This window comes from Megalopta genalis, chromosome 10, assembly GCF_051020955.1.
Source record: "Megalopta genalis isolate 19385.01 chromosome 10, iyMegGena1_principal, whole genome shotgun sequence".
NCBI classification, from domain to species: Eukaryota; Metazoa; Arthropoda; class Insecta; order Hymenoptera; family Halictidae; genus Megalopta; species Megalopta genalis.
The window spans coordinates 17,525,411-17,549,648 of record NC_135022.1 but is presented as its reverse complement, the minus strand read 5'-3'; the positions used below and the strand labels follow the sequence as shown (position 1 = coordinate 17,549,648).

General features: G+C 44.8%; 1 protein-coding gene across 5 annotated transcripts in view; it reads right to left on the bottom strand.

The window, feature by feature from the left end:
* Sulf1 (Extracellular sulfatase Sulf1) overlaps window positions 1-24,238 on the bottom strand; it is a 122,877-nt gene that overhangs the window by 34,271 nt on the left and 64,368 nt on the right. For 4 of the 5 annotated variants that reach the window (XM_033470131.2, XM_033470135.2, XM_033470134.2 and 1 more), the window contains exons 2-3: window positions 19,703-20,024; window positions 18,185-18,424 (exon numbers count right to left, since the gene is read on the bottom strand). In XM_033470131.2, coding sequence (XP_033326022.2) covers window positions 18,185-18,424; window positions 19,703-19,955 — 493 coding nt within the window. In that variant the 5' untranslated portion in view covers window positions 19,956-20,024. The remainder of the gene's footprint in view (window positions 1-18,184; window positions 18,425-19,702; window positions 20,025-24,238) is intronic. The other variant, XM_033470132.2, reaches the window with a different exon arrangement.

Here is a 24,238-nt window from a genome sequence, read left to right as displayed (position 1 = left end):
ACGGATTTCGTGTCCGATATTTCAAACAGTATAGATCAATTTTACATAGTTTCATTAACATTTCAATTAATCGCATCCGAAGTGACGGATGAGTGAAAGACTCGATACGTCCACGCACGTATATTTTTTGAACACATATCTTGTTTTAGGGATTGAACCCTTGCTCTACAAATTACAGCAGGGCGAAACAGTTGGCATCAAACTTGTCGCTGAATAGTTGCCAACAACGTAGCACGTAAAAGAGAACAAGGTAGCTCGCGCGGTTCTAGGGTTCGCGAACATGTAGAACGGCATAGTTCGAAGCTGCTGCGGTTGCAGGTCTTCCCAACAATTCCGCAAAAATAGATTAAAACGCTCTTACATATTAGCTGCGAAGTTTCGTATCGATTGTTCTACGCCCTATAGTCGAAGCGAATTGAAGCACCGGCGGAAACGAGATTGTCAGGTCCTGAAGCCTGCGGGAGACGGCCGTCCCGTGGCAGCTGAAGGTGTCGCTCGTTTTCATCGAATCGCGGGTACGTCGCGGGCCTTTTGACGACGTCGCCGTAGAGGGTCGCCGAGCGCCCCCCGATGAATGCACCGATCTGCAGCGCTGCACCTGCACCGTGGGGGCCCTTTTGTGAGCGGCGTGTGTGCGACCCTCGTGTGTCTTGCAGGGCGAACGTGTGGGTGCCCTACGTTAGCCCGACTCGTCTTCGACCTCCTCTCCTCGTCCTCTCCTCTCGTTTCGCCCTTCAGCAACGCGCGGTCCGCCTCGCTTCTGCTTCTGCCCTCTTCTCTCCTCTCCTCTCTTCTCCTCTCGTGTCCCACGAGCACTCGAAAAACTGGCGGCGCGTCCTCTCGAGCCGCAACAACCAGGAACAATGCTCTTCCACGGGTCTGCGCTGCGGCGCGATTTAAATTTAGATAATCTCACCTGCACGAACCCTCGCGCTACCTGCACGCTGCGTGCACACACCAACGACGCTACTCGCTGCTGCGTCGAATAGAAGGGCGCACCCCTGTCTGGCCGAGCCTCTCGTGTGAAAATTTCGGCTCGCGGGTATCAAGATGCAATGTGCAGCAGACTTGGTGCTTTCTGATGCACCGGGGACAATCTTGCCCGTGACACCTTTTGTCCGCGGAGCGGAGGGCTCCTGAGACACCTTGTTAGGATTCGCCTGATCTACGCAAGCCGATTCTTGCGCGGGCCATTCGTAACTGTGCTCTGGTCTTTTTTGGTTCCGTCTACTTTACTACGATGCTACGAACAATCTTTCGACAAGGGAACCATCGTTTCTGGTCCTGTATCTCGGGCGCGGTTTGTTAGGCAACCGTACCGATAAGTCCTCCAACAAGATAAAATGGTTAATGCAAACTTCAGAATTTTATCACAGAGCAGCCGTCGGCAACCTTTTTTGGCTGCGGATCAAAGTTAAACAAAATGTGACTATTAACCCTCCACTGTCGCACTGAGTAAAAATGTTCCCACACTTTTTTTCGGGAAAGTGAAATTAACAATTAATTCAATGTACTTGAGATATCGAGTTCTAATAAAGGAAACGATGTTCTAGAATGTTCATATTATACTTCCAAATTTTTGAGTCTCAATACTAATGCTTGTTTTTGAGTGCCAGTGGTTTGAAAATTGTATGACAGGGTTAGAAGACATTTCGGGTCAGTGATATTTTATAAAATATAAATATATAAATTTGAAAGAGAAAATAATTACAACTGACAATTAAACTTTAAACATAAAAATGTTAAATTATAGTTCTAACCATTATAGAAATAAATACAATTTTGAAATTATCAAATGGGTCACTTGGTGACCCGCGGCTCATTGAACCTGAAGGAGACCCAACTCCCTAACGTAGTCGCCGCGATAGCAGCCAACTTCTTTGAGCGCATGGACGAAGCAATCTAATCCCGACTACTTTCTGCAAAACTTCGAAAATTCATCTCAAAGAACCAACAGGTCAACGATCTGATCCAGCTTCTGCAAAGACGAAAGAAGATAAGCTCTTTCGACTTATTAACATCCGGCTTATCTGAATCTGATGAACAGTCTGTTACATCCGAATTTCGGATTACACACTCAGCTTACAACCTCTATCTCTTCATATTCAGCCGGTCGGCCGGAGCAGTGCACCCTCCATGGTTGCATCACATGTTCATGTAGATGCGATCCAATGGATCCTGCGAGATACGCGAGAGCATGCAGTCTCCACCCGGAGTAGAGTAACGACTACGTCAGCGTCGGACGGGCCGCGGTACAACAACAGGAACCTGGTCATCCTGATAACGGCCAGAGAGAGAGAGAGAGAGAGAGAGAGAGAGAGAGAGAGAGAGAATGAGTGAGAGAAAGAAAGAGAGAGAGAGTGAATGAGTGAGTGAGTGAGTGTGTGTGTGTGAGAGAAAGAAAGAGAGAGAGGGAATGAGTGAGTGAGTGAGTGTGTGTGTGTGTGTGTGAGAGAGAGAGAGAGAGAGAGAGAGAGAGAGAATGAGTGAGTGAGAGAGAGAGAGAGAGATCAATGAGTGAGTGAGTGAGAGAGAGAGAGAGAAAGAGAGAGAGAATGAGTGAGTGAGTGAGAGAGAGGGGGGGGGTCCAGGATCCCGACGGACTTTCGTGCGATCCAGCCGCATCTCCGCTTGTATCTGTGTTCCGATCCCCTCTCCCTGTTGCATCGTGCGATCAGGTCCATGCAACATAACTTGAATAGCGCGCGATATCGTCTCCGTGGTTCTTTGCTCGCCCCCCGAGATACTGATGGAATCCCCGCTGCCCGGCTGGGATTCGACGCGGATCGGCACGCCGGGCCCGCGATATTGAAATTCGAAATTGCGCTCCGGGATCCAACTTTCCGTGAAAAATTTCGAGTCCTGTGGTTCCCGTTCTCCGCCGCGGGGATAAGTCGTTGATAACTCGAGGAGACGGGCTTCGCAGATTTATGGAAATATCCGAGCGAGGAACGCGGAGCCGCGCGAGGCCCGCTCGAAGACCGCGCGGAGCCCGCGCGAAGCTCGCGAATTACGAGACAGCGGGCCAAGGAACGCGGCTCGAACAACGCGATGTATCGTTTACTAGGATCTCCCCGAGTCATCGCCGAGCCCCTCCGTCCGCGATTCATGGAATACCTGTCCGATCGCCATATACGACATCCCGGAACCGTGCGAACTTACAAGCGTATAAGGAGATTTGTTTTATTACCGAGCCGGCTCGCCAGCCCGGACGTGTCGGCGTGGAAGTTACCGGCGCGGCGCCCGTCGATGCGAAAATACGGCCGCGAACAATCGGACACGCTGCCGGCACGTAAATTCCGCACAGACGCAGCTGAATTTCCTCCGGACTCAATAGCGGAGGTTTCTAACCCCCACGGCAAGCGGGAATTTCTAAAGGGAACACCTTTTGCAAGCGCAACTCGCGCATAAATCCGACACGTACTCTTCAGAGAAGCGTCGTTTACGTACGGAGGATGAAAATTATACTCGAAATTGCGATAGGTGATTCGACTAAACGAACCATCTAAATTAGGTGTAAACTATTTTCTATCCAGGGAAATTGTATAGGAGAGATCTTTAGTTTCTCAATCATTATGCGTGAAATGTGACCCTGCAGTGGGAAAACGCGTGTTGAGCACTGAATAAGAATATATTAAACTGTATTGAGTCAGACACTGCAGGATCAGTTCGCTGCTTTAAACGAATATATTATATAATATATATATATATATATATATATATATATATATATATATATATATATATATTATATTATATATTATTATTATATATATATTATATATATATATTATATAGTAGTGTAAAATATTTAGTATTTTATACTAGTCAAAAACAGCTAACTGGTCAAGAAGAATATATACTTTGATATCCTTTATTAAATCATGTATTCTGTGACAGTGCTGTACTTCAACAAAATTACAGTAAATTACACATTTTTCGAAGTGATATTTTGCAACAGTAACCATATCTTCATGAAGAAGCAAAGTAGGAAAAATGTTTGATCACGCTTTCTGCCGATCCTGATAATGTAGAACCTTCGTAATTGATTCAGTAAGGACGAAAATCTACCCGAGATAAATGCTCCGAATCCTGACGATTTATTGCCGTTCAATTATCGTTCGTCGCTAAATACGGATCTACATATCCGTATCAGAGATCTACGATCCGGCCAATTCGCTGGAATTTCAGGAGATAATTCTTCACTTCAGATTTACTCCCGAGAACTTCCAGTTCGAAAGCATTGTAGCTCGGGGATTTAGGATGTTCGTCCCCTACTTCCAGCCTGACTCGCGAAATTGGGGTAGCTGATTAAAGCCCGCTCCCCTTTGAACTTTTCTCTCCGCCCGAAGAACGTAACTCGGATAGCCTACTTTGCGGAACACTTACCGGCGAACCAACGGACTTATCTCCAAATTACGCTTGAAATTACACCGCTGTTACCTTCACGGGTCCATTATGAGTAATTACGGCCGGCAGCCACTCGTTTCATGTATGCGTTTAACGCGCGATTTAATAACCGATCTGGCTGAGTTGTTGGCGACTTGGAACGGACATCTTCAAAGGAATCATCCTCGTTAATGGACTGCGAATCTTCGCGCGTCTGCGGCAGACGCAAATTCGTGAAGTAGAAGAAACGTTCATTAATAATCCTAAAACGTTTTCGTTAATAATTCTAAAACTGTATGTCGAAGTAAGTTAAAATTTCTGTTACTGGCATTCTCTAAAACTACAAGAACTTCACCAACCAAGAAGGAACACGCTTGCTCCGAGCAGATACAATCCAAAACAGTTGATGACGAATTTGTACGAAAATAATGTATTTTTATTATATTGCGATCTACATTGTTATTTCAACCAACCTTTTGTTAGTATGCAATTAGATAATTCTGACCCTCCAAATTGCGTCTGTATCGGAGCCAATAAATCGTGTTCTCAATCTGAACCTTTTCACGGATGATGTCACGCAGCTTCGAAAGTATTGTGTATTATGTTTTAATTATATCTATACCGTATGTGCACTATTGGGAATTGATGCCATTTAAAATGAATAAATTAAATGAAATTAAATAACGTGAAAAAAGCGAAACTTATAAAGATCGTACAATGTAACCGCGTGTATCAGTAACCAGTAGCGATCCAGTTTATGATGTGCGCAAGGAACCAGATGACTATGCTTATATAAGAAACTATAGAACAATGAATGGAAATTCCTCTGATACATTCCAGACGACAGCTTTTTCCGGACTGACGACAGTCCCCAATTTTGGCCCCAGCTCCAGCTCTTTATGCCTAAACGCCTAGATCTATAGCCCCCAACGTTATCGTCGCACTTCGACAAACTTAGCATATCCGTATCGGAAGTTAGTATTAGCACCGAACTCACGGTTTATCTGCTTCAAAAGCGGCACCAACATCTCGCGGAAAGATCGAGTATCCATCCAATGAATAGACTATCGGCGCTATCGGCCGCTTTCTCCGCATTTTTCCCTCGAAAAATCGCTTGTTGTCCTTACGTAAAGCTGGGGCGATATCGGCGACAAGCTATCGTCTCGTCGAGGCCGGGGTGTAGCTAGCAACAGGATCTTGTAAATTAGAGCCGACCGACTCCGTATCTCAGCCGGTTCCGCGCATAGATCCTGCGCGAGCTATCTCTCGTTCGAAGATTATTCGTGAAAGCGGCCCCCGATGGAACCGGCCCCCGGTCGCATTCGAATTCTCCGGGCAACATCGTCGTCGATCACCTGGCGAGAGGTGGGGCGGACCCCGGGTAGCCCATAAGAAAAGAGATCACGACCGGCGGAGGAACGCGAGCGGCGACAAAAATCTTCTCACGATCGTGACAGTTCGACCCTTCGACGGCCGGAGCTGGAGACGGGCTCCCGTTGGGCGAGAGAGCCCTTCGTGGCCCTCGCATTCCCTTTAACCACGACGGGGCCGCGTCCTCTCCTTGTCCGTACGTGTCTCTCCCCGTTGTCCGTACGTCTACACCAGCTTCTCTACGTACGACCATATTCGACGAGGCCAGGACGTTGCTCCCTGAAAGCGGCAGGCTTCCCCGGCCTTTAAGCCGCGTCCACATCCGGCACTCTGGCGGCTTTCCAAAAATTTTACGACCCCACGACCCGGTGTCGCGATCACGACGCGATCGCTCGTAAAATAACACCCGATAGGTTCGATGCTCCCTGCGGAGCAAAGTCGCCGGACAATTATCGCGACGGCGCCTTTCATCTTCGCGGACCAGTCGCAAACACGCGTACGACCGGTATCGGTCAGGGGAAAAACCGATCCTGAGCGACAATCGATCAATTCGCCGGGTTATCCGTCGTTCGGGCTAGTTATCACCTTCGGCGGGATCGGTTCGAATCGCAGATCTCCATGCGAAACGAGATTTTTCACTGTCTGTCGGAAGAAACCGACAAAAGTCGACGCCTTTTGAAAAGGAAGAAAATAGAATAACAATTAAAATAAAAGAATGATGTTTCTTTCATCTTTTTTATCTGAGTAACGAAAATTTGAACGGGTTTTTTAAATCTTTTTTAGCATTCCGCATAGTTGCATATGTTGCAAGAAAATGTGTACGAATTATCTAGCAAATTGGCTCCTTTATCATCTCACAAAGAAAAATTCAAATCATTTAGTCGAATTTTAGAGAAGTCATTTGGGTTTAAAGGGTGTCCACATAAATTTGTCCACGACTGTACACACGTATTTCTACTTTTAATAGGTAAATTCTTCTAGAACAGATGTTTCCATCATTCTGTCGGACAAAGTGTTTCAACTCGATCAAGACTATCATATTAATAAGCCTGCAAACGCAGATAACGATGCAATTCAAATAAACTACCAAAGTCATCTAACAAAAGAATTGTTCTCCCACCTTTCCGACCGCGATGAACGTACAAAGATCCACGAATCTGCTACAGATGCCCGGCTTATACAGCCAACGAAAGGGTCCCGCGGCACCGTCTATTTCCGTCGGCACAAGCCAAACCGAGTTTAAAAGATCGATTTGCCGAGCAATTAGCAGCCGCGCGAAAATGAGCGGCGGGTCAAAGGTGTTAAGACGCAGCGTATCGATTCGGATTCGTCGGCTGTCGATTCCACGAGGATCGGGCGCCCGCGAATAATTATGCGGGCGCGGGCGGGCGGGCGCAAGGAACGGCGCTGAGAAAGAGAACTGGTTTCGTTATCGCCGTCTGTTGTACACCGAGTGTCCCTGACCAGAATACCGGGGCTGGCAGGCCGGGCGACAAATTTTCTTCGCTATCTTCGCAAGAGGATCTTGTCACGCGCGCATACGTTAGGCCCTGGCCTCACCTTTAAGCTGCGCTCGAGACCCCACGAGCCGTGCGACGGGCGTGAAACTAGACCTGAATTTGCCGATGCTAATTAGGTCCGAGAAACTAGTCGGCCGAGTGATCGGCGAGCGTTGCACTCGCCGGAGGGTGCGCGAGCGTGAATCTTGCCAACCGATATGAAACCGGGATACGAAACGTGCGCGACCCCGAGCCACCAATCGGGCCTGGATCGTTCCCGATCGAAAGGCCACGGCGATCGAGACCGTTTCATCGAGATGCTCTCATTTCTTTTTACGTGAAAGCGAAACTGCGACTCGCGGCAGCGCCGCTGAAACGATGCATGCGTTCTGTTCTGGCTGCTTCGCGAACCTAAGTTTCGACTACATTTGGGCTACGAAGATGAAGATTTGTTTATTTATTTATATTTATATACGGACAACGATCTCTTTGTTACAAACAGAGAAAATACTTTGCAATAGTAGTTAACAGACGAGTAATAGTTAAACGAGAAAACAGAGGAAATAGAAGGTATATATATATATATGTATATAAGATATACTTATGTACATATTAGTTAAAAGTATCGTACTTATGTACATATTTATAATTAGTTAAAAGTGAAAATGAGAGATAATAAATGCGAGCGACGAAGAGTTAAGAATTAATAAGAGGAAGCAAAAGAACTGATCAATTCTTGTGAAAAGAATTCCTTTTTCTAGATCTAGCAGTTCTAAAGTTAGCATCTTGATTAAACTTCAGAAGGTGATTTCATCTTTTACAGCTCGAGTTACATCAGCTAAGATATATACAGAGCGATTACGATAAAGATATTAGTTGGATATAAGCGACGCGGTTCACAAGTTGATTGGAGTTAATTAAAATGCTCCAGATGTAGGAACCTAGAAATAGCTTAGTTTAGTACTCTATTTGAGAATTTAGAACGATTTTAATCCTTCGTTAGCCACTTCAAGGACGTAGTATAGTCGAATTGCATGGAACGAGGCAATAGATCCTTATTTTATCGCATCAGCACGTTATCTACTATTTGAACGCTTTTCCCAACTCTAGTTAACGACTCGAATGTTCCTTTTCAGAGAACAAAGAAAAATTGCTGTAACATCTCATTTTCAATAAATTTGGTACAAGAGATCCATTCATAAAAATGTTTTAATAAAATAAAATAAATAATAAAATAAATTGTTGAAATACAATGACTTTCAAATAGGCGTGCTATAAATCAATTATCCTTTTTATAGCAATTATAATAATTTATTGGATACGCGGAATAAAATGCCTAAAGAAAAATAAGCTTCACTTATACTCTACATAAATAATAAATAATCAAATAAACAATAAAAATAACTAATATAATAAACAATATATATAAATAAATAAGCTTCACTTATACTCTACATAAATAATAAATAATCAAATAAACAATAAAAATAACTCATATAATAAACAATAAAATGAATAATAATAAAATCTGATCGTACAAGCGTCAACGTTCGGAAACGTGATTTTCGTGGCAATTGATCAAGGGGAGGGCAGAAATATTTCACGAAGCCCACGCGGCCACCCCGACGATCGACGATCGATGCCCGTGTCTTTATTAAAGCTGTTTCTCCCTCTGTCCCTCTGCGTTCGATGCATAATGCAGCGACAGGAAGTAAACGCGAGTCGTAGCCAAGGCAACGGTATTGCCTCGATTGTTCGACTGTCCTTTCGCGTTTCTCCCGTCGTCGAGAGAAACGGCATCTCTCCGTTCTATGCAGAAAGGTTTCATAACGATTTTTCCTATCGGAACAATGAACACGGTGTGTTAGGTGATTTGTATAATACGATCGATACAATTGTCTTGGAACCTTGATTGTAGGGTACACGGGAGATACCGAGGTTTCTTGGCGTTGAATGCGCCAAAGGTGCGGGTTGACGAACTGGGTGCCCGGGGGCTCCACGTTTCCCCCCTTCCCCCCCTTTTCTTTCTGCCGGGACTCGGACAATATACTGTCGCGTATATTTGCCTTTGCAATAGATCTATGCTCCTTTCTGCTGACTGTCAATTGACGTGCCTACTGTGTACCTTGTGCTTCACGCTAATGAGAGATGTCCCATAACTTGCACGAACACTGAATATTTCGGTAGAATTTTATTGGACGCTTCAAAGTGTTGTCACATGTAACACGATAATTTATTTATTTATTTATTTATTTAGTACCTAACGGGTGTAGTTTTTTATGCGTATATACAAAGTCGTGAACATACAGGAAATGAACGAAAACGTTACTGAATACGATGATAAAAGAATTAGTATAAAATTTAAAAAAAACAAGAAAAGTACCTACAGAAACGGAACCTATCCTGTGTAGATACTGACAACTTAATCAAGTTCGCCAGTGAAAAAATCAACATTCATAAAATATTGTTAGCTAAACTACCCGCTCCGTTTATTGGATCTAATGGAGCATGTCTATAAACTGAGTTCCAATGGAAAGGTTAAATTCTGGAGTTTCTAGACGGAATGTTAAAATTGATCGAGGCTGTAAGTCTATAACAGCAAAATTCTCCTTATACGATTTTGTGTAGAAAGCTAAGATCAGAAATAGTACGCCTATCCTCGAGAGTGATCAGATTGAATCTTCGCAAGATATGTTATAATCATAGTCAATTGTAATAGTAATTGGTAGATAACGAATTGGAACGTGTTGACTTTTTTCAATTTGACACTTGCATTTGGTCGTATGGGGTGACCAGATTATAGACGCATATTCCAAAATGGATCGAACAAGCGTATCGTAAACATATAAGGATTGCACAGGGTTGTTTGAATTCTCTGCTGTTTTGAGAGTAAATCCCGGCGTCTTCTATGCTAATTTAATGCTAATAATAATTTACATACCCGTAATAACTTACGCGCCCATAAAATAATTTACATGCTAATCATAATGTACAGTTGAGTACATAATTTAAATTGCGAACCACGTGACTATTTGGAAAAAGTTTAAATCAGTTCGCAGTCAGCCGTTCTTCGGTGTTCTAACTTTGTTCCTTAGTGTGAAATTCACGCGAGGAAAGCTGGTGGTTGTTAAAATACCGACTACAAAAGGGCTCTGCCACGAATTACTAGATAAAATCAAGCAGGTGAGATTCGTTGACCTTGTAAGAGCGGTTTCGACAGCGTCTTTAGCCAAACTTTCTTCGCTTTACGACGCCCTTCGCGGGCCGCAGAGTATAATGATAAGGCCACACACGCGTCGAGAGCCGCGCCAGGTATAGAACAGATTCACCGGGGGATAACAAAAGGACCCGTGGTCGTCGATGGCTGGAAGTGTTGAAAGCGAGAACGGGTAGGTAAAACATTCGGTAGCGTGGCTGACGCCGGTCGCCGGGACCTGTTAACTGAAAATGCCAACACCACCGAGGACGAGCTGCATCGTCCGGCGAAAACGCGCGACGCATTTCCAGCTGCATAAGCATCCGCAATGTCAAGGACCTCTTGCCAGCCATGAGATAAATGAGATAGTTAGAATACGAGGTGTTTAGGGAAACAATTCCTCGAATTGAAGGTACAATATCAAGGTTAATACTTCTAGACAGAAATGAAGTACAGTAACGTCTCTCTAATTGACGCTCAGATTGTCCACAAAAATGGACAATTTTGAAAGCGGAGATACGATTGTTCGAACCTTGGGGCCTTGCTTTTATAGTTACCGATTGTCAAGAACTATAAAAACGAGCTGCAAGGCCCGAATAATCGTATCTCCTCTTCCCAAATTGTCCATTTTTGTGCACAATCTGAGCGTCAATTAGGGAGACATTACTGTATTGAGTTTCTCTAGTGATTAATTTCGATTGAAATAAGATCCTTGGATTTCGATAAAACACCATCAGAATCATGTTTCAAACAATTACTGAACAACTGCTTAGACGGAACAACACTTTGCGGTCAATCTTTACAATCAATCTTTACAGTCTACAATATATTTCTACAATCAATCTCTCCAATTAATGTCGACGACGGATCTCTACAATCATCAAAACCGTCTCCTTAATATCAAATGAACTACTTCGATTCAAAGTGGTATACTTTTCACTTGTAATCTTACGCTTTACATTTGTACACTTTACACTCGTAATCCGTAAGGAAATCAATAAAGTTTATTATTAAATAACACGAAAGTGGAGCGATTGATAACAATAATAATCTAACTAAAACGTAATCGATCTTTATTAATCCGTGGCTTTCACAAAACATATTAGAGATTATAAAGAAATTTCATTTTTTGAAACACATTTGATTCGATACTTCTTCTTGAGAAACGAAATTACTTTCCGAACCATCTGATAACATATATAAACGTCGAAGGAACTTTAAAAGCTAAATAAAAAGAAAAAAATGTAAACAATAAAAACCATGCAACTATCCACAGGGACGATGCAAAACAGATGATGGACGCAATCCTTACAGGTCTAAACTAAAAGAGACATTTACAAGATTGTCTACTATTGGATCGACATCGCCTATGCCTGTTTGTAGCGGATCGAGAGGACCGATACGAAAAACAGCATTTCCCTATCGATCGATCGGAGCTGCTGCCGGTCGCGGAGCGTCCAGGCGGACGCGACGTTGGCCGGCGATATCTTAATAGAATATCTCGATCGATGTTAATGGATCTCGCGGGAGCGGGACCGCGGTGATCGACGTCCCGCGGATCTATCTACTTTCGTTCGGCGGATATCAGCCTATGCAAATCGAACCCGGCCCTGTTATACTTATTAACTCCGTGGCTTCGCTCGTGGCATCTCGATCTTCGCTTCTCGGAAAGGTGTATCACGCGACCCGCCGTGTGCTCCAGCCCGATTCCCAAGCTGGCGTGCAACGGAACCGTTCCGAGAGCTGGAAAAATCTACGAATCGCCTAAGTATAGGCTCTAGTCGATTTCTTTAAAACGGGCCGGCCAGCCGTCATGAGAACACGCCGCGCGGTACGATAGCCTCGGCGAATCACGTCAGCCTCCGCTTTTCCCCTGTTTCCTGAGGCAAACGCCGCCGTTTCACACTTCCACGAATTTATCTGCACTGAAACCGTATGTACTTCGCCGAAATGAAAGTATAGGGTCGGCTTTCGTTTCTTTTTAAAATCGTCATAAAGGAGAAACTGTTCAATATTTTTCGAAGTTTAATGCTTTGTTCGGGAAGGGTAAACCGACCGATTAATTATGAAAAGTAATTGCAACTTGCTTTCTTTATGGGGAACTGTTGAGGACCATTGTTTCAGTCCAAAGACAATTCAATCGATTAAGGAAAATATCCATCCAACTATTCGGGAAATAGAATCACGGACGATCGAAAATATGTTAAAAAATCGGACCGTCAGGATAGGCGCGAATTCCCGAATTTGCACACTTTGCCACTGAATTTGTCAGGATAAAACGGAAGATTCGTTAATTTACGGTTATTGAAAACATATGAAATGTAAATAGTTCAATTAAATAGTTCAATTAAATAGTTCAAATAAATAAGGAATATATAATACCTCTTGTAAAAAATCAAATTAAGAAACAATATTACAAGTTCGACTAGTCTCTGACGCAAGTTTCTTTCCTATACGAAATTCGTCAATGAAGATATCAAAAATACTGCAATTCCTATACTTCTGGGAATAGGAATCCGTTCATCCGAAAGTGAGCTCATACTCTCGTATAATCTCTGGCGCGCCGTGAATTAGATCCAGAGGGTGGATGGTACTCGTAATTCTACCTGGAAAATGAGCTATGACTCAAATATAATACGATCTAGAATCAACTCACTGTCAGTAGTTCTCTGAACGTCAATTGACTCGCATGACACATCCAATAACAGTGTACACTCAGCTTCTCAATTTACTGAAGTGACAGCTGTCCATCTTCCTACCGTCTCCCATTTTCGTCTAGCCAATTCTGAGTCATTCTTGTAAATATAGAACTTCGAAGTCCACAGGTGTACAATGTTTAGAATTTAAAACGCTCTTGTAATTAACTCCTCTGGATCAAGAAAAACGCGTTGGATATTACGTAGCGAGGTCTCCGAACGGAATCTAGAAAGTTTCTCGTGACTTTAGAGCGGCGATTAGGAACACTGGCACCCTCGTGTATCTCGCGTTTATCTGCACAGCCATTCGGTCGGTTTATTAACACTTTTAGATAGAAGCCGGACAGTCGGGCCGACTCGGGCGTCCGTCGTGCGACTCGATTATCGGCCGAACACGCAGAGGGCGGATACACACACACAGCCCTTGTCCGAGGGCTATTCTCCACTGTACAATTTACGCGGCTTCTCGCATTGCTGCGCTTAAAACCTAATTTACCGATATCAGATTTTCGCACGGCCGTGACGGTCGGGTAACATGCGCAGGAAATGGCCACGCGAGAAATCGTGCGAGAAATACGGGCTCTGGCGTCCCTTCCGGTCGCCCGATATCACCGGGATTGTCCATTGTGACCCGAGAGATACGAGGCTGCTTTTTCTCCGAGAAAATTAACAGGAAGACGCGATCCTACTATCGGACTCCTAATTATATTAAATGAAGTGTCCGGTGCGGGTCTCTTTAACCGCGATACTGGCGTCGGGGTGTATAATTTTCTGCGGAGCTGTAGTCGAGTTAGGTGGACATTTAGCTTTCCCGTACACTATTACGCTAAATATAGAGTCGGTATTATCGTTTATAGACTGTGGTTTTTGTCCATTTCTGATAACGGCACGAAGACTTATATCGAAGTCTTTAAAACTATGAAGATAATTTTATTTAATTTGTTTCTTACAATCGATTCAGACAACTTTAACCACGGATAAGTACTTGATTTTTCAGTATAAAATCGTAGGCTATCTGTTATGTAGATGCGTCCTAAGAATTAAAAGGCATATAAAAAGAGGGACAGAAAAGAATAAAAGAATTTTTTAGAATTAAAAATTGAAGACTTTTTAGATTTAGTTTTTCTTGCTAAATCGTACAAAATATTTAGAACGCAAAGTCCACGGATTCATAGGCTAGCCATACGCGTCCAATCAGACTTCGTTAACCACTGCTCCGTCTCCGCAAAAATCGATGACAGGTTTTAATCGGTACAACTTTGATAAATATTGCATTGCAGTATTATAAAAACATATTCGCTGCTATCGAACCCAAATCGAATCCGCTAAGTTTCCTTTCACCCCGAGAGGGCGAGCACTCCCTTAACTACTCTCAGAAGGGACTATCGTCTGATGACAGAGCCCTCGATTCAACTGTCCGCTCTCGAACCGTCCATCTCCAAAGTCTCGAAAGCTGGAGGCTCTATCCGACCGGTCTACCTGTTCGTGTCCTCGACGCGCCTCATAATTGTACCACGCCGACGCATCGGCGATATTCCGCGTTGCAACTTGACGAGAGGCGTCTACGCCGAGCCGAGCAACCGGCAAACAATGCAAACGAGAACCGAGCAGCGATTCACTCGATCCGTCGACGTTTCCTGAATTATTGTTCCCGATGATCGATCGCCGCTCGAGAACGCTCCGCGGCCGCTTTTTGGCCTCGCAGGAGGCTCCTCCGGTTTTACGAGGGAGGAAGATGCGTCTGATAGACCGCCCGTCTATCGGATAGACTAAGGGGATCGAGGGGAACACGGGCCGACAATTGCGAGAACGGAGCATGTAGCTCGGCGAGATCGAACCACGAGGATTCCACGAGAATCCATTCCAATATTCGTTGCGGCTGGTATTCGAGTGTCTCGGCTGGCACGTAATTACCGGCCGTGGAACGAGAATCACGGCACCGTGGCACGAAGATAAAATGTGGCCCGGTCAGATAGCCGCCGTGTTTTCGAAACGACACGCTCCGAGATTTTATAATTGTCCCGGGCCCCGTCTCGTAAGCGGTTGCGTCCCGACCGTTTTCGCGCGGTTGTTCAACACGACGGGAACGTAACCGGTGCGGCGAGGCGCCACGGGGCACGGACCCGTTAATGGGCCCTGATGCTTCGTTCTGTCCGAACGCTGCCAAATATTGCCGCTGACAACGAGACTTAAGCGAGATTTAAACGATTTCCGTAACAGCTTGATGACCTCTGATTGGGTGGAAGCGATAGAATTGATCTGATCCGCGAATCACTGACCCTTTTTGGTTCCGTGCAGAATCAAGTTGATCGTTCACGTTTGCACCAATAAGTTGGTCATCGTTGAAGCGTAATATGTATGTATGTGTTTTCGGTTGGCGCTGATCGCATCATATATCGCGCGATTGCGTGAAACGATCAGCAACACGATATCGAGCCTCTTGCATATAAAACAAGTTTCAAAAAGTTCGTTCATACGAGATTTTTGTTTGGGTCCATCTAATATTGTCGCGAATGAAAATATTCCGTTCGCAGTCAAGAACTTTTTGGAGGAAGAGTTATGCTCGAAGCAAATTGCCGTGAAGATTTTTAAAAATAAAATCTCGTTTTTGCATATTATTTTCAGGATTATTTCTTTTGACATATTTGAAAGAAAAAGACAATGAAATGATTCATTATTTGAAATTGCTTTTATTTCGAGTGGATCGATATTGTTTTTATTTTCAAGCAACAGCATTGAAAATAACTGTCCGAAATGAATTAACTCAAATATTCGCTTCTTATTTCCATTTCAAATAAATTTTGTCGAGATTCGACTCTACGGAAGCCTTCATTTGAATAGCAATGCGCTCTATAGTAATAATAATACTATAATATAGTATAGTACAATATATATTATAATTATATAGTATAGTATAATATATATTATAGTTATATAATATATATAATATATATATATTATAATTATATAATATATATAATAATTAGAGTAATAATAATACTCTAATTGACGCCCAGATTGTCCACAAAACTGGACAATTTGGGAAGAGGAGATACGATTATTCGAGCCTTTTGGCTCGTTTTTATAGTTATAAATTGTCAATAATTATAAAAACGAGCCGCAAGGCTCGGATAATCGTATCTCCTCTTCCCAGTTTGTCCAGTTTTGTGGAGGAGGATTTGCTATGAGTTTATTCAATTATTGCTACCAACCACGAGTTATCAGCAAAGTCATCGACGCTAAGCAAATCTGATCAAGGACAAAAAATCATCTACCGCGTCTCGCGCTTCTCGCAACGGATTAGAAAACGTCTCCGATTCCTAAGTGTCTGTAATCGTCTCAGAATCCGTCGGCACGCAGCTCAACCGGCGTCTGGGCGCGTCGAAAAATCTTGGCGCGTTTCGAATCGGTCGTTTCCACGGTAATTGCTTATGCAACGAGGATTTATCGTGTCGAACGTACTTGACTCCAATTACCCGCGGCGAGTCCGTTGCGCTCGCCGAGAAATAAATAGAAACCTCGGCTCAATTGAAGGTGGCCAGATGCTCGGTCTCTCTCAGTCGTTCGGTATGGTATCGCGCGGTGTCGGAGGTCAGCGAGCCAGCTCGCAGTGGCGTACCACGTCGGAGTGCCGTGTCTGCCGACCCAGCCACCTTCGGACAAATGGCAAATTCCTCTCGGACCGCGGGATCATTAAGTCGCAATGAGCGGGACCGCTAACGAAGAACCTGCCGCAATAAATAATCCGGAGGATCCCGACGAGGGCTGGACGGTGCTCCGTCGACAACTACAAATTGTCTAAATTATCGGCCTGTCCCGATAGCCGGCGATCATGTCGCAACTCGCCGCGATGGAAACACACGCGTCGGGAACGAGACGTGTCGCGCCATGGGACAAGGGACACCCCAAAAGCGGTAAAAAGTCCCGTTTCATAAACGTCCTCCAAATGAACACTTCGGTCACAGCAGGATCGAATTTATTTTGCATTTTTATTAATCATTAGCATGGTTACACGATGTCAAAGATGACATCATCTCAAATTGATTGAAGTATCAAAATATTATTTGCACGGCTGTTATTTGCTTAATTTAACTCATCGCCGATGAGAATAAACGTATCAAGCATGTATTTAAATTGTGCAGGATTTCATTTCGATGGTATCAATTTTTGGTGACTCATTTAATATGTTTATTTTCATTCTCGATTTTTAATACAAACTCGGTGAATTTCGGTAATTTGATTGGTGTCAATGTGAAGAGGGGAAAGTCTTAACTGCTACTAGGTGCTGTTGCAGTAATTAGAGAGATTGCCCTAATTATTAACACGTATAAATTTTATGAAGAAAAAGTTTATAAATTGTTCCGCGTTAATGAAACGATACATAATTGTTCAGCTTGAAAATTAATTTTCAATTGATTATTAATTTGTTGTTAAATTGTTTTCAATATGATCTGAACTAATTATTCATTAAGTTCCATATATCTATATTTAATTGTTGTTTATTATAATTACATTTTCATTTATAAATGTTGTCGGAAGATCAATTCTATCATTTATTTTGTGTTAATAAGGCCACATATGCAAAGCCACGCCGTAAAGAATTCAAAAAATGGGCATACAGTAATGTCTCTCTAATTGACGCTTAGATTGTCCACGACAATTTGGGGAGAGGAGATACGATTATTCGAGCCTTGCGGTTCGTTTTTATAGTTACAAACTGTCAACGACTATAAAAACGTATCGCAAGGCTCGAATAATCGCATCTTCCCTTCCCAAATTGTTCATTTTTGTGCACAATCTGTGCGTCAGTTAGGGAGACATTACTGTAAATATGTGATTTCAGTTAGAAGATATCTTTCACCATTTTTGGGTACTTTCTGTCCTAGAGTGCGTCGCGTGACACTTTTTCAGCCTGTCGGAGGCGACGAGTCTTCAAAGGGGGGCAGGCGGAGAGCAAAAGAGAGCAAAAGAGAGAGAAAGAGGGGGGAAGAGAGGTACTGTCATCGAGAAAGGTGAAAAGGGATCGTACTCACCGGTACGGTATCCTGCGTTGCTCAGGTAAGTGGCGAACGAGTGCGGCTCGTAATCTCGTTGCCACTGGGGGCTGCTGCAGTTGTCGTTGTTCGTGAAGACCTCGTGATTGTGAACGTACCGGCCGGTCAGCAAAGAGCTCCTGCTCGGACAACACATGGGAGTGGTCACGTATGCGTGTCTCAGCTCGGCTCCCTCGTCCCTTATTCGCCGGAGGGTCCGCGGCATGAAGTTCAGCGAACCTGAGGGATCGGACCAACCGCAACCAGACGATCAAAAGGTTCGTTCGCCGGATCTACCGGCATGGCATACGAGCCGCCGAAAACAGCTCGGATCGGATTCGAAGATAGATAGAGAGGGGCCCGGAGGAGATTACTTCTTCGAAGAACAAGGGGGCGAAAACCCCCCTCTACCGGATCCTCGTTTATCGCGGAATTGAATTTTCCCTTTTTACTTTTTGCTCGATTTCTCCCGCCGGATCCTACCTCTAATCTATCCTCGGAACGACTAGCTGGATGTTGGAAACGGCGGATCGAGAAACATCTACGAATCTCGCACGTTGATTGCGGATTTTACGCGTCTACGATAAGACTCGACGGGTGAAATTTGACACAGTTAGGAGACTAAACGAACTTAACCCTCTTAAACCAGTCACTTACCGTTTAGAAAACAGTTTCATTAGTGTAGGGATGTCAACGTTGTATAAATAGAATGATTAATCACTCCGTAAACGGAAAAACAGATATAATTGAACAATCCTTAACCCTTTCATTAGCACTGGGAACTAAGCTTCCCATCCACTTTTAGTGCGCATATGGACGCAGGCTCAAATATTCCCACCGTTGAAATATGCTGTCGTCTATATATAGGTCCCGCCACCCCTAATTATGAGGGATGAGAAATTAGAAATAACGGGAAAGCGAATAACAGCTGTATTACTATATGATAAAATTATGGTAAGTGAATATTCCAATCTTTTTAAAAATTCATATTGTGCCCTTGAAAGGCTTAAGAAGTCTAAAACTATCGTTACAGCATATTGTATAATAATCATTTTCACTAGTCTTTGTAAGCGACAATATTTTCTTTTTGTATAATTTTTATTTTGTTTTTGTGAATCAATAAATAAATGAATAAATCTTATACAAGATTGACTTTGCTAGACTCTAGTAGCTGAGAATAAGTTAGTCATTCACCCCTTGGCGTACCATGTTCTTTACGGTTACCATGATTAAAATCCCGTAATTCTAATTTCTTAGAAGAAAAAGAAAATTTACTTGAGTCATCAAATATTGACGAATAAGAGAACAAAATTTCGTTCCCACTTGAAAGAACAGAATAATATTCATATTTTAAAAAGAAACACTTTTAAAAGAAACTATTAAAAGAAACACTATATTTTATCAGTATATTCTTTATCTGTCAACTGGTTAAGGAATAAAATTAGAAATTAATAATGAGAGACGGCTTTTTCGCATAAAATTCGCGGTCTACCGATAAATAATGCTTCTAATACGGACCCAGCTCGACATCCTGATCGTCCGTCAGTATTAGGACGATGTTCGGCTTCCTCTCCCTGGGCTGCTGATATGGTAGGTACGGTGAGTTCGACTGCGAGTTGTAATTATTGTTGTTCCCATTGTAATTGGCCTTGTGGGGGGAACCGCGACGCTGCTGGCCGCTGTACGCGTCCTCCGCAGGGGCGCCGGCGTCCGTCCGCCTGGCGCTGACGCACAACAATAGCACCGCCAAAAATTGCAGTAACTTCCTCATGGTGGATGGTGGTTCCTCGTCGGTTGCAGGCTCTCGTCCTCTCAATCGAGTGTCATATCATGGCTGCTGCTGTAACAGGCGAGGCGTGTCGAACGCGTTAACGAACCTTTGCTACTGACGTTGATCAGAGGGAGATCCCGATAAGTCCGTCTCCGGCGGACTGTAATCTTTCGCAGGGCCGATCGCGAAATTGCCGAGTTCCCAGATAAAATCACGTATTGCGCCGACAGCCTGTCTTTAGTCACTGCCAGCGCCCGTTTCTTCCGTTTCTTTCCTTACGGAAAGCCCGCAATTTATACCCTTCGCGTTTATACCCGACCGAGCCTACACCCTGCCCTTGCATACAATATATCTTTATTTTGTACGGTCCGTCGAACGTTTTCTTCTCCATTGTCTTCTACTTGAAATATCAACGTGCTATTTAGTTAGTATGACTTGTGTTATTTTTTTATCTTGTCTGGCAAAGCGAGCGAAAGTTCGATCATCTCGAGTCATAGTTGGGCAGTAATCGATTATTTTGTTGTTATTTTTGTAATTGATTACGAAAAGTAATCTCGTTAATTATAATCATTAACCAATTAATCGATACTAGAATGACTCAGTAGGCATGATTATATTTGGTAATCTGTAATCATTACTCAGTAATCTAATCATCTTTTCTAATCATTTTCGCTTGCTATTGGATCTGAATGAGGATCAGAATTATTATTGACTACCATAATTTCTATTCTGCATGAAAATCCGCAGTCTATTAATCAGATCAGTTTGTGCCCAACTTTGTTTCAAGCTCCGCAGCAGAACGGGCATATAAACATATGACGCTGGCAGGAAGTTCGAGGAAACCTGTTTTCCGAACTCGCAGCATTCCCGACCCACAATTTAAGGAAACGTGTATCCATCGACAGAGGTCAATCTTCGAACACCGAAGAATCTGAGTGATCGTGCTACCAAGCATTTTCGAGGATCGCAATTTCACGCGATCTCCTCCGTCTCCTTCGCATACTAATTTGTCGCCATTATGGGAGGAACCGGCCATCGCGCATCTCGCTAACAAAATCGCTAAAACCCCTAATACCGTCGGTATCGCTAAATAAAATACGCCTGATGTTACCGAGAGGAAGGAGCGGAGCTCGCGACGGACGCTGTCGTTGCTCGCCACACAGGACGCTCGCATGATCGCGAGGCAGGATCGCCCAAGGGTGAAATTCTTGCCGCGACCGAAACGGATTGGCTAACAGCTTAATGGGGCTTGCAGCCGGACAGGATACGCGACCGCTAATTATTGCCGATAACTCGGTAAAACCGCGAGGCCCCGAGTCCACGACGCGACATGCGCACCGTGCGAAACAATTAACCGGGAGAACGCGATCTCGATTCCATCGGGATCGGTAACTCTCGCGTGAATACCTCTCTCGGGCCTCGGCGCAGAACGTGATCCCCGTAACAAAATAGTCTGCGAGCCCGCTCGTGTAGAGCCGTGCGCCTCGGAGAAAGATGAAACACGTAAAAAAGAATGGACTGCTCGCCGCAGCCATGATCGGACGGCCGAGGTTTTATGGCGGATGCCCGTCGCATTCCTCTCGGCGGACATCTCGCGGACGATCGAGGGCCTCGTAAATAGTCGTTAGCACCTGTATTATCCGCGACCCGATGAATACCTTATAGTCCTCGCTTAAATCAAGCACAACGTTCCTACGCTGTTTCTTAGTGCCGGCTAATATGTTCGCTCGAGGTACCGCCGCGGTCGTAAAGACGATTCAGATTGTCCTCGATGGCAGTATACTTTATAAATTCATGGCGGGCACCGCGCGCCGCCGCGATGAGAGCAATTCGATCGAACAGTAAACGTTTGATTTTCTGGTTTTTGTCGGTTGCGCGTGTGGATCATACTCTGGTTACCGAGAGATCCCGTCTGACGAGTCCTCCGATCTCTCTGGCTTGTCAGAGGACTGTTTCTTGCGTGAATATTTTGCCCTCGAGTGGCGACTCCGAAGAGCCATTAGATGTAATTTAGCCTTAATTCGACGCGATTCTCGCGTCCGTCGATCGACTTTAATCGATTGCACTAAAGATATAATTGTTGAAGAACGCGCGTTGAATAAAAATGACGTGAAATCGAACCTGCGGGTTTCCCAGGGTAGTGGAAAGTCAGCGCGGGAGCACAAAGGACCGTGAGTTTCGGGGCAGGAAGCGGAGCGTACCGGCGGCGGCGGAGCAAATTTCTGATGCGGTTCGAACGTTTCCCACGGTGGAACCGTCAAGGAGAGACTTTTTCGCGTTATTCGCGTCGCGATCTTTCCCCGGCCGACCCATTTCCCGGGAAACGCGGGCTCTTATTAAATTTCTCGGGACGTGCCGCTCTGTTTTCGCTGTTTCGACGACGCGTCGCGAATAGGGGACGATCGGTTTCCTTCGCCGTTGACGGCCCCGTGTTTTCGACGTCGCTTTTCACCGTTCTCCCGCCGCGGGAATGCAACGCGTCTCTTACACTCTTACATCGTACGCTAATCTCTCCGCGTGCCCGCTCGGAACGATACCGAGCGTGTTTGCGCCGCGATTTTGCTCCGCGAGTTTCGCTCTCGGACACGCCTTAAATACGATCCAGGCCGAGTTATAAGTTCAGCCGAGTCACGGAACACGGGAATCCACCTTCATAAAGTTCGCGGGAGTGTTGCTCCGCGAACGTAGATCGGCGAAAGTGAGATTTCATCGACCAGTTGCCGCCTGGCGCGCCGAACCAATGCTTCACCTGTCCGCCCGGCGAGGACAGCGAGGCGATACGGAGAGGATGCCCGCGCCCGGAACCGTCTATTCCCATCGGACAAACTTCCTGGGTTCCGTTGACTAAACTTTCGAATTGACACTTCGATCCCCGCGGGAACGTCGTGAGAAATTGCCGGAAAAATTCACCTCGGGGCTCGGGTTTTCCTAATTTATGGAAAGTTCGAAGTGACCTGGGGAGTGGCAATCGAAAAGCGACATATGATTCACCATAGAGATCTATTAGGAAGTGTTGAAAGAAATGCATGGTAAACATATTAATTTATCTCTATCTTCGAAGGCTCTTAGTCAGAGAAATACAATTGTTTCCTTTTCGCTGATTTAAGGAACGACTATGAAATAAGTCTACCTTTGTCAGAAATGGACCTAATCGAAATTTTCTGAAACAGTGCGAGAAAGCGAGGTCAAACAGAAACTCATTTCTTTTCCCAGTAATTTCTTTTTGTTTAGAGGATTAAAGTTGCGTCGATATCTGGCTCGTTAGCGACATTTTCTGTTGGTAGATATTATGTAAAAGGATTTGTAGAGATGTTCACTTCTTTAAATGATGCATAAAATCCTGAATTCATGAATTGACTATTACTTGGAAACTGGATCGGCTGGATCATCAAAGGAGCGAATCGCGAGCGTGGCAAAGTAGCGAGATTTCATGCAATTCCAGCTCAAGGCTCCGGCATTAATAAACTATTGGATAAAAACCGGCAAGGTCTCGATTCCATCCGGAGCATGACAGCGCGAACAAGTTTCTATTTGATCCCCGATCAGATACACGGCCGGTATCGCAGGAACAAATTCTTTGTAGCCCGCGTACAAGGTCCGACACGGCAGGGAGGAGCGTCGGGATTATGGATCGCTAATTAGCGACGCCTATTCGCGGCGCGGCGAGGTCCGAGTCGGCCGGAATCGTGTTCGGAGGCGTCTGGAAAGATGTCAGGAAGCGATGTCATGGCCGATCTGGCCGCTCGATCCGGTGGCTCCGGAGCCCGCATTAATTACCGCTAATTGATAATCACCTGGTCTCTCCCGGCGGAGCAGGTAGGCAAATAAGAGGCCAGCAGCGGAGGAGGACAGAGGCTGGAGCTGTTGAACAATGTGGCTGGCCGATCCCTCGCGGGACCCGCCGAGAGGATTCCCGCGCGATCGTTGCGCAATTTATCACCTGGTAATTGGCCGCGCGATTAATTCGGGGGAGGGGAGGGCGGCGGCCGAACTCGGAGGTATCCCGTCGAACAACGCGGAAAATAAAGAGCCGCGCCGTAATTAGATTTTGTCGGAGGAGTAGCTGGTTCTCTCGCCGATTCCTGCGGTTCCACGAATCCTCCGGGGGTCCCCGGGCCCGCCGATTTGTTCCGGGCTGCCGGAAACTGACCCGAGCTGGAACGTTCTACGAATACACCTGGATTAGAAGCGCCTCGACGCTGGCTCGTTCCTGGAAAACCGTTTCTTCGTTTCGAGGATGTTACGGAAACTGACAGGGGACCCGGCCGGCGTGCTCGAGGAAT